General features: G+C 42.6%; 1 protein-coding gene across 5 annotated transcripts in view; it reads left to right on the forward strand.

Moving 5' to 3' along the window:
- The window catches only part of MED23 (mediator complex subunit 23), a 47,951-nt gene extending 36,782 nt beyond the window's left edge, over window positions 1-11,169 (forward strand). For 4 of the 5 annotated variants that reach the window (XM_044424504.1, XM_044424506.1, XM_044424512.1 and 1 more), the window contains 8 exons: window positions 774-990; window positions 2,845-3,081; window positions 4,157-4,322; window positions 4,527-4,599; window positions 5,617-5,831; window positions 6,085-6,205; window positions 9,095-9,226; window positions 10,056-11,169. In XM_044424504.1, coding sequence (XP_044280439.1) covers window positions 774-990; window positions 2,845-3,081; window positions 4,157-4,322; window positions 4,527-4,599; window positions 5,617-5,831; window positions 6,085-6,205; window positions 9,095-9,226; window positions 10,056-10,226 — 1,332 coding nt within the window. In that variant the 3' untranslated portion in view covers window positions 10,227-11,169. Of the gene's footprint in view, window positions 1-773; window positions 991-2,844; window positions 3,082-4,156; window positions 4,323-4,526; window positions 4,600-5,616; window positions 5,832-6,067; window positions 6,206-9,094; window positions 9,227-10,055 lie in introns of those variants that run through there. The other variant, XM_044424529.1, reaches the window with a different exon arrangement.
- Window positions 11,170-11,358: the final 189 nt, after the last annotated feature.

Here is an 11,358-nt window from a genome sequence, read left to right on the forward strand (position 1 = left end):
TCATGGGAGACCTGAGTTCAAGTTCCCATATGGCCGTAAAATCACTGGGTGACTTTGGGCCAGTCCTGGCTCTCATCCTAACTTACCTGACCAGGTTGTTCTGATGATTATATAAAAAGGGACCTTGTGTCTTCCCTTGGACTCCTTGGAGGAAGACATGGGATCTACATGTAGCAAATAAAAGTATGCATGTTAATGTAAAAGTGATTGCGAAAGAATGGTAATATTTCAGTGTTAAAAAATTAATTGGGGAATACTGTTTGACACTTAATCTATGTGCTGGGGGAAATGGGGAGATTAGTTTAAGAGAGCTGGGGGAGCCAGGGCAGTCCTTAGTATCTTGCCAACTAGTCTTGGAAACTGTATAGAGCCACCCTGAAACTGGCTTTGATGAATCCCTGGGGCCATGCCAAGTGCACAGAGTCACTGCTTCTGTATGCCACTCCCCCCTCCTGCTGGCTATTCTCGGTACATTTATGCACCTTTTTCGTCCCCTGGGCTTAGAAAAAAATGCATTTCAAAGCCTGGGTTTATATAGAATTTGTCACACAATAGGATTTCTCTTTGCATAGCTGTAGGTCAACCTCAAATTGTTCTAGGCATTTTCAAGTGAAATGCAAATGTGGAACACACTCAAATTTCAAGTACACTAGAGGATTGTAGGGTTGGCAGGATCTGCATTTCAAGCATTTGGGTAGACAATAGAACATGAGCACTGAAACCTTCCTGAAATAAAGTATATAATCATTTATTTTTAAAACTTTCCCCACCAGAGGTATCCAGAAAAGCTATATTTTGAAGGATTAGCAGAACAAGTCAATCCTCCAGTTCAAATCCAGCACCAGTACCTACCGATATACTTCGGAAATGTGTGCCTCCGTTTCCTGCCAGTGTTTGACATTGTGATTCACAGATTTCTGGAGCTCCTTCCGGTGTCCAAGTCACTGGAGACTCTGCTGGACCATTTAGGAGGCTTATACAAATTCCATGGTAAGTGACTCACCTAGCTTCTGGAATTTGCTGTAACTCACTGGAATTCTTACAAAACAAATTGTTGATGCCTCATCAACCTTCCTATTGGGGATGTTTCTAAGCCTTGTCCAGATCTACTGATTTTACTTAGCTCACCAGTCTGGTATGGAAGTAGCTGAGTAGGGCAGCCTTTATCATTTGCCATGATTGCTGGGAAGGATGGGGAATCGCAATCCAACACATCTGGAGGACAACCACATTGAGAAAGGCTTTGCCAGACTTGCTGCTGGGAAATCTACAACTCAAGAGACTGGCAGTTGTAGATCTGTTTGGAAGGAATTCTCGTGCCTAGATACATTTCAGAGATGGCAGGTGTGGTTGCATCAGAGCTCAAGGCCCATCCCAAAATGACATGTCAGTGTAGATGTGGAATCCCTTCTAACTGTTGACATTTAATACTGGTAATACTGTATGTGCAATGCAGATGGTTCACACCAAGCAGCCCCACCCTTATAAAGTGAAAGGGAAGCTCCTACCAGGCATGCTTCGAAGCACTTGAAGGAGCTGGTCAGGAAATCTTTCAATAACAACTGTGAAGAGAGAAATTTGATACTGAAATGACCAGGGCATTGTTCAATTGCATCAGAAGCTGAAGAGAGAAGCCACAAATTTCGTGACTCAGCTGAACTGTGAAAGTCAACGTACCAGGCAGAACAATAATGAGATGCTCTTGCCCAGTGCTCCCTTCTTTTCAGAAATGAGGATTAAAGAAGAAAAATTGATCCTCCATGATATGAAAAGAAATACAAATGATGTAATCGAACAGTTCAACTTGAAGATTGGTGCAAGTTACACTGTGTTGGGAATATGTATTCTGCATGATACCATTGCAAAATGAATTCTTTGCTTTCTTGATGTTTAAGCTTTATACTAACTGCCAAAGTAATGATTAATCAAACAAGCACAGATGGTTAAGTTCTTCACTGCAGTTTCTCTGTATCACATACTGGGACACCTTATGTATCTAAACTGTTCAGTGGGAGCCCTACCCTTCATCCCAGGGCACGTGCAGCCACATGGTCCTGCCATTCTCTGTTTTCTTTGACCAGAAGCCTCAAAAAGGATTTTTTCCATCTCTCCCTGAGATTGTGCCAATCTAGCTTTTCAGTGTCCAGATATGCATGGGACTTCCCCTAAATCTCCTGTATGTAGCAAACCAAATGGAGGGGGTGATTGTATGGCCCCCAAGCCCTCTCTGAAGAGCCATAGGATTTTCAGGACTGGGACATTTCGGGTTGCTACCACCCTTTGTCATGCCACCCCAGCACAAGCTGCTCTCTAAGGTCAGGAAACAGAGGGGGGGGGAGAAAGGGAGGAAACTGGAGTGACTGGGATATGCGGGATCTTGAATCTGCTTCAGCCTTCTTCTCTAGCCAACTAGCCATAAATGCAGAGTGGGGGAACAAGAAAGGCAAAGGTCACTTTCCCCTCTCCTCCTGCTCTGCTCTGCTTTGGATGATATGAGGTATCCTGAAGGAGTTCCAGCCTCCTTCTGTCCCACTCTGAGGCATTCCAGTTTAGATGGCTTTCTAGCAGAAACAAGACAGGAGTAGCAGGGTGGCCAAAATGAGCTCTGCCACTCCTCCTGCTTCACATTAGATGAGCATAAACTACCAACTCAGAGCTCATCTCTGTAGGATTGCACACTGCATGAAGCAAGATAGCAACACTTGTAAACAACATTCAAAATACGCAAAATGCTCAATTTGTATCATCTATAAAGGGCACACATCCAGGATGTTGTCACAGAATTTGGATTTTAATTCTTCCAACATAGTGAATATGTCAACAAATGTGTCCTTTTTTTGGCAGATCGCCCAGTAACTTATCTCTACAACACCCTCCACTATTATGAGGGGCATCTCCGAGATCGTACGAACCTCAAACGGAAGCTTGTCCATGCCATCATTGGCTCCCTTAAAGATAACCGACCGCCAGGATGGTGTCTGAGTGACACCTACCTCAAATGCGCTATGAATGCACGAGAAGAAAACCCATGGATTCCCGATGATATTTACTATTGCAAACTGATTGCAAGACTAGTTGATAATATCCTTTTTAAAAGTGGGTGTGTGAAAAATGACAAAATACATCAAGATAACTGTACTCATTGTAATTAATTACCAGTTGGCTGCCCTGTGGTATCATTCCTCTAGTGTGCAATCTGCTCCTATTTATTTATCTTCAGCAGCAGCAAAACTACTGCAAAATAAATAGAGGGTTGTATTTGTGGATTTGCGTGTCTGTTCTGCCCAGCAGCAGAAGCTGTGCTTGCTTTCTGAGGGTTAAAGATGAATGGATAGCAGCCTAATCCTGAGTAAGTTTACGTGGAAGTAAATCCCAGTGAGTTTAATGAGACTTCTTAATAGTTGGGTTTAGGATTGCACCCCACCCCCAAAAAAGTGGAGGACCTAGTGCCTGTCCTTTTCCTATCAAGTCATGTTTAGTTCCCTGAGTTGGAAAAATCTGTTAGGATTGCATAGAACATTTCACTATTTAGTGGGAAGTGCATCAGTGTAGCTTTTACCATAATTATTGTGACTGACCGGCTTGACAGGGCCGCCTGCCATCACCTGTCCTTCCGGTCTCTTGCTACCAGCTCAGCTGCCATGTTTGGTCCCCTTCCCTGAAGAACGCCAGGCTGGAGGTGCCTGCAAAATAGATCGTGGAGTGCCAATAGCAGCAGCTGCCAAGGAGTGCCAACACCATCACTTTAACAGGTGGAAGGAAGGGCAACTTTATTATCACTACCTTAAAAAATATTTGTCACCAAATCAGTGGTCCTCCATGCAAGTCTCCCTGCAGGGTCATTACTCAGAGCGAGGTGTTGTGGCAGAAGGTGGCCGTGCAGAGCACCTGTGCCACTTGCGGTTTCATGAGAAGCTGCTTAAAGTTCCACAGATGAAGTAGTCTTTGCTGTTGCAGCAAGGCCACTGGGCTGCTGCCCGCTGGCACAGCCTGAGGAAGGATGCTGCCATTCTTCCCCGGACTGAGGCAGTGGGGTGGGGGGCTGCATGTCAAGGTGGAGGAGGTGGTGGTGCCTCCGTCTTTGCCTGGCCCTGCTTATACTCCTGCATGGTGTGTTCTGCTCCCTGTGACAGTGTGCTTCCTTAACTGTGGCCACCAATGGCTGGGAAATCACCCAGTCCCTTCCCTAACTGTGACTGGAGATTCAATGAGTTTCCTAACCCAGCTGCCCATGCGCTTCATGTTACTTGCGTTGAGCTTATGGCACTGACGGTTCCAGGCAAGGATGTGGGCAACGCCCTTCTGAACGTTGTGCTGAAGAGGTACGTGGAACTCTCTCTGAGGAGGAGGAAGCTCTGTTGTGAAAATAGAACTTTTAAGAAGGCAGCATTTTTATCTTGACAAAGGATCAAAACAGCCATGATTCCCAGATGGATTTGTTTCTGAAATGTTTTCACATCTTTAAAGTACCTACGCCAAATACTAAACACCAGAATTGTGTGTCTTTTCCACCTCCTTTCTAACAGTCAGCCTCTTGTGCCCAGAGACAATATCACAGCGTGGATGAATGCAATTGGACTGATCATCACAGCCTTACCTGTAAGTCATTGGTCTTGTGCTTTGACTTCTGATCTAAGGAAGAGAGACTAAACTTCCAGCTTCTTCACAAGAAATATAATAGGAAAACCAGGACAAAATGCTGACCATTCATTCAGTTATTCCGTTTCTTTCTTTTTCTGGCAGTTTTGTTCAACAATATTTTGGATGTGAGGAATCAAAGCTAGACAATCATCATTCTTTGTCATGCTCTGTGGTCCTTGGCAGAGACCCAGTATGTAAATGTGAACAGTGAAACTGAAAGAATGAACACCTTGTATTCATGCCCCTCAAAATCAAAACTAATACCAGATTTTTGAAATACGTACACTTGATCTAAAAAGGGGAAACATTCTATACATTGCTGAAAGCTAATGGTGGCACAGGGAGATGCTACAGTTCAAATTTGCTGTCTGGTTCTCAGCTTCCTCCAAAATAGCAAATACCGTACTCTCCCTCTACTGCCAGTTTCTGTAAGAGAAGTTGTCTTTAGAGCTAAAGTGCATGCTTTGGGAATGGTATTCATTTTGATTCTCTGGAGCATGTATAGAAAATGTTTGAGAGGTCAAAGAAAGGTGTAGACCTCACATTATGGGCATACATTTACACAGTAATTATGTACCTATTTGAAAATTGTTAGTAGACATATTATGGCCGTTCCCTCTTGCCATTCATAATGTTTCATTACTTTGTGTGCTTGGGATGCTGTGACAAGAATGCTGTTTGCTTAACATTGGATGATGATTCAGGTAGTGTTGTTTCCTACATCCTTAGCTGTGCTGCCATGTCATGCCAGCATGAATCTTCCTACACCTTTCTTATGGCTTCTGCACTAGTGCATTACTAGAGCGCCGTGAGACAAAGCCAGAAGGAAATGGCAACTTGGCTGCTTGCAGTGCAAGAACTGGGCATGCTGATATGAAGACACCTCATATGCTTGATGCTTCTCTTTGTGTAGTTGAATGTCCGAGGCCAGTGCACTCTAACTGTTGGGGTGGGGGTATGTCTTTGTTTTTCAAGGAGCCCTATTGGATCGTCCTTCATGAACGGATTGTGAGTGTTATCAACAGTCCTAGCTTGACTTCAGAGACTGAATGGGTTGGTTACCCCTTCCAGTTGTTTGACTTCACAGCTTGCCATCAGTCTTACTCCGAGATGTGCTGTAGCTACACTCTGGCATTGGCACATGCTGTCTGGCACCACTCAAGTATTGGCCAGCTTTCCCTCATTCCCAAGTAGGTGTAGTAATCTATTCTGTGAATATTAGTTTCAGCTAAATACTAGGCTATTTGCAGATGAAGTGCATGTACTGTTTCCCTAGAACACGACTTGTAGGCAAATGCCCTCTATTGAATTGTAATTTAATTGCATATGTCCTTTAACAGAAACTCTGGATTTGTGCCTTAATTTCAGAGTGTAAAATAATGTATTTTCTAATAGGTTTAGTTTATGCTGGTCTTACTTGCTGTAGCTTTTGAAATGTTACAGGTTTCTTACTGAAGTGTTGCTTCCAATAGTGAAGACTGACTTCCAGTTACTCTATGTATATCATCTTGTTGGCCCATTCCTTCAGCGGTTCCAGCAAGAGAGAACAAGATGCATGTTAGAGGTAAGTACTGAGCAACACAATAAATCCAACATTTAGCAAAAAGGAAGGACAGCAAACCTTTGAATTGTGCAGGATACTTTTCTTTCTCAGCTAGCCGGAACCTTGCTAGCCTACCCTGCCAACCAATTGGTCCATTGAAAAGATATTTTATATCTCTGCCATTGTGTTTATTCTTAGTTTTGTCTTCATGTTGAAGAAATTCAAAGATAACCTTGTTTGCAGTGAATTGTAGTGTGAGGTAGCACTGGAAGTTTTGTGTGTGTGTTCCTAGTTTGAAAGTAGGACACAAGAGCTGATAAGTCATACGGCTGAGTAACCATATGATTCTTACAAAACTCTTTTGGTCACTTTCTTTGTTCTCATGGCTTGTTGCTTTTAATGTCTGACACTCTTGTTACTTGGGGGATGGAGGAAGCAACCCAGTCAGGCCTCCAACCCAGCTAAATGAACAGAGCTTGGGTTAAAGTTATCACAGAAAAGCAGAGCACGTTAAATTCCGGCATTCACCAGCTTGTCTCTGCAAGCACAACAAAGACATTTAAAAATAACTCCCCAGGACGCTTGGGTGTCATAAAATCAATTATGCTAATGCCGTAAGTAGCTAAATATAGCCGACTTCAAGCACTATTTTTGAAGGCAAGAAGGAACATCTGTGTATGTGCGCATTTGTAGCTCAGCTTAGATAGCTAGCCAAGCAGCTAGAGGAATAGGATAAATAGAATTAGTTTATTCTCATTTATCCACTTCGAAGGAAGAACATTTCTTAAAATCTAAACATTTTAGTTATGAGGTATTTTGCTACCCAATTCAGATTTTTAAAATTTGAGAGCCCTTGTATTGCTGTGAATTTGAATGAATCTCATACCTAACATATTTTGGATGCAGATGGACTTAAAAGCAAGTCCACATTTGAATAACAGTACTAAGAACTCGCTGCTGAATGAGAAGCATCCTTGTGGGTCTTTTGATAGACCATAAAGCTCCAGCAGATTTGGTGAATTCTTCTCTAAATCTCATATCCGTTGTCAGTTTGTAGCCCATTATCTCCCTTCCTCAAGAATTTTTCCCCATTTGTTGACTACGACTATGATTTTATATGGGAAATTGATCATTTTAAGCTGGCAAAATATGATCTGGGATCTTGATAGACAACAACATTCAATATAGAGCATGAAATAAAAGTTTCTTGGGCAAGAAACTCAGGGACCTAAAGGCCCAGGTGGCCTTTTCCTCAATCTTGCTTGTCCAGGGGTTTGGGCCAGCCAGGAAAGGAGAGTTGCCGAGGTGAACAACTGGTTCAGGGTGTGGTGCCAGAAGGAATGCTTCAGGTTTCTCGACCACAGCACCCGGGTTCTTGCCAATGGACTTCTGGTGAGGATGAGGTGCACCTCGCAAGGATGGGGAAAAGCTTCAGAAATGCTCTAGCGAGCTTCGTCTGGAAGGAACTAAACCAAGGGGGGATTCAGCCCCCCAGAAACTTGTCCTGTTGGGACAAGTGAGGGGAGACCAGGGTTCTGGGTCCAGGGTATTAGAGGTACTGCAGGGGCTGGTGGGACTCCTACAAAGAGGGTGTTCGTATCAGGCAAGATGGGAGGAAGGAGGAAGCTGGGGGATCCAATAAAGGGGTTTGTGGGAAGGTGATGAGATGCATGTACACCAATACTAGGAGCCTGAGTAATAAGCAAGAGGAGCTTGATGCTGTCCTGGGAATAGGAAGGCATGACCTGGTGGGAATCACAGAAATGTGGTGGGATGAAAGGCAAGACGGGAATGTAAACATCGAGCGGTATCACCTGTTTAGAAAGGACAGGAAGGAAAAGAGGGGATGAGACATAGCATTATATGTCAGGGAATGACCTAGAAGAGGGGGTGACCAGTCTGCTTATCAAATTCGCAGGTGATACTAAAATGGGGGCGGTGGCCACAACTGAGGAGCAGGTACTGTGAATCCAAAAGGATCTGGACAAACTAAGGAAGTGGGCCGGGAACAACAGGATGGCATCCAATGCAGAATGGGTATCATAAGTACAGGTTAGGAGAAAAGTGGCTGGAAAGCACCACTTGAGAAAAGGATCTTGGGGTGCTGGTTGAGTGCAGACTAAATGTGTCAGTGTGACGCAGCAGTCAAGAGGGCAAGCACCATCCTAGGATGCATAGCCAGAAGCGTGGCTTCTAGATCGAGAGAGGTATTGCTGCCACTTTGTATGACTCTGGTGCACCCACAGCTAGAGTATTGTGCTCAATTCTGGGCCTCTCATTACGAGAGGGATATAGCAAGGTTGGAATCAGTGCAGTGAAGGCCACAGGGATGGTGGCTGGTTTGCAGGGTAAGCCATATGAGGAGAGGCTGAGGGAACTGGGTCTTTTCAGAAGAGTAGACTCACAGGGGACCTGTTAGTGACATACAGGTATGTGGGGGGGTGCTCAGAGGTGCAGTGGAGGGCAGGACATTGACTTCCAATGGCGCAAAGCTCAGGAAACCAAGATTCAAGGTGGATGCCATGGTTGGGACCCCTAGGGCATGGAATGGGCTTCCACAGGAGGTGGTTGAAGCTCCATCAGTGAGGGTGTTTAAGGATAGGCTGGACATGCACATGGTAGGCATGTCATGAGTGGAGTTTGCTGGAGCTGGGGGTCCGACTGGATGGTCTGGGAGACCCCTTCTGACTTGTTCTGTTTCTGTGTTTCTGTGTTTTTACATGGAATGGACACGCAGATGCTTTACAGTAAATTCATGATCCTTGCCTTCCTTGTATCTCTTTTTCATTTCTTGGATGCTTTCCTCCTCTTAGGATAGAAACATTCACTATACAAATAAAAAGAATTTAAACTAAAGCAACTGTAAAGATTATGTATTTTCAGAACATGTTTGTCTCTGTATGACTATAGATTGGAGTAGCTTTTTATGAAATGCTTCTGGAGGTTGACCAGTGCAACACACATCTCAACTACATGGATCCCATATGTGATTTTTTGTATCATGTGAAGTACATGTTTACTGGAGACAGTGTGAAAGATCAAGTAAGTGAATAATAATTTATTGAATTAAGCACTGTGTTGTGTAACTGGAGCTATTTTTGGTTCCCTCTTTTAAATTGTGAAGCAAGTCAACGGAAATAGCATTGTAAGCAACATGAGGCCAACTGAAGACTCCCACTCTCTCCTTTTTCTTTCCATTTCAGACAGAAAAGTTGAAACTTAGTCTAGTTCTGTGGCAGAGCATATCACATCGCATAAGTCACTGATATGGACCTGATGTGAAGCTTTTGACTTTTTTTCCCCAAACATAACTATATGAGATTGCTCTGCAGTTTTATACCAAGAAAGTCTAAGAATTGAACCAAGGTTAGCACTAATGACAAGACAAACCAGGCCACTGCTCCCACCTTCCGTATACAGCCATAAGCTGTTCCAGAGTAGAAAATGAGAACTGGAAAAAGAAGGTGGGCTTTTCCCAGACATCTGAATGCTGATAAAATGTCAGAAGGAACAGGCTGAAAAATAGCTGCAAGCTGGGAAGTGGGTAAGAATTTGCATTGTATCCCTTTTCAGGGCATTTTCTCCCTGTATTTTATTTAAGGTCAGTGAAACAAGATTAACATAGGATTCTTTCTAAGAATTTCTATAAAACACCACTATTAAAATTATAGTGTTGGGTCCTTATTCATATTGATTTCATTCAGTCTTCATTCCTGATTCATTAAAAAAAAATCCGCTAAAAGAGTGACATTGGGTACAACCGTATACTCATAGTTAGCCATTTCTAAGCCTTCAAGGATGGATGAAATAGAACTTGAACTAGTCAATACCTTTTCACAATATTTTTATTTTCTCTTGATTCATATTAAAGGTTGAGAAAATTATCTGCAACTTAAGGCCTGCTTTGAAACTTCGTCTGCGTTTCATACATATCAGCAAAATGGAGTCTGCCTCTGTTCCTCAGCAACCAATAAGCAACGTGTCTCCAGCACCTCAGCCCAGTCAAGTCCCAGTGAACGTTGCATTGCCAGTGGCCCAGTAGAACGAGGCCTTAACTAAATGGTGTCTCTGCCAAGGACATTTTACATTGACCAAGATGAACTCTGAATTTGTTTGAAAAACATTGTGTGCCGGTTAATTTATATCACTTTTTCTGAGAATACAACTGCAAGCCAACATATTTTATATATCTTTTGGCTGACATTTTACCCATCAAAGAAACTTTAGATAAAGTGGACAACACTGCTCATTCTTGTCACTGTTTTCCTTATTCATGTTTCATTTTTCTCATCAACAGTAACTGTTCCTTTTTTGGATTTACATTGGAAATGCTTTATACTTCATGCTGTTTCCAGCATTGCCTTTGGCCAATGATATGGGTCAGTCAAAGGGACACTGTGATTCTCACTTTCTTTTAAAGTCAGAATACATTAAGCTTAAGCCTCTTACATCTCACTGATATGCAGGTTGACTTAAAGCCAAATAGCCCTACCAGTTGGATATTCTGTGAAATCTGATTGACGTGCTGGTGTGAAAGGCAGATAGATCCTCTGACTCCACAGTTATCATGGAGCCAGACCTTGCTGATGCCAGCTGGTATTTTGCCTCAGCAGCAGTCTTGCTGAAGGCAGGGATACAATAGGGTAGTAAAAATAGAATCTCTCTGAATCATGGATAGCAAATATGCTAGATGAACAGTCTTCTCACCTGGCATCCAGTGTCTGAAATGTAATTTATATTTAAAAATCTGTATATTTTATATGAACGCTGTAGAATTTTGTTTCGTTTTAGGCTGCCTCAGCTTTGAAGGTTTGTAATAACTATACTTTGGACTTGTATTATGCTTTCATTTTGTTTTGTTTTTTTCTTTTTGCACGTGCATTTTGTGGGGAGAGGTAGGATTTGACATCTAATTAAAATGTAAGACTTGTAAAATTTGCTAATTTGGTAGCACTGAAAATGTGTAATAAACATTTTTATATCTATGTAACCTTTTCAATAGCATCATTTCATATTGAAAATTACTTCATGTTATAATTAGAGTGGGTGGTCTCAGGCCATCAAAATACAGAGGTTTATCGCTTTTTCAAAAACTTCACCTTCTGATGGAACTCAGTATTCTAAGAGAAAGAGTACCTATTAATGTTCATTGTAAATTCATGAGGAAGAAACTA

This window comes from Varanus komodoensis, unplaced genomic scaffold, assembly GCF_004798865.1.
Source record: "Varanus komodoensis strain SLA01 unplaced genomic scaffold, ASM479886v1 scaffold1, whole genome shotgun sequence".
Classification (NCBI taxonomy): Eukaryota; Metazoa; Chordata; class Lepidosauria; order Squamata; family Varanidae; genus Varanus; species Varanus komodoensis.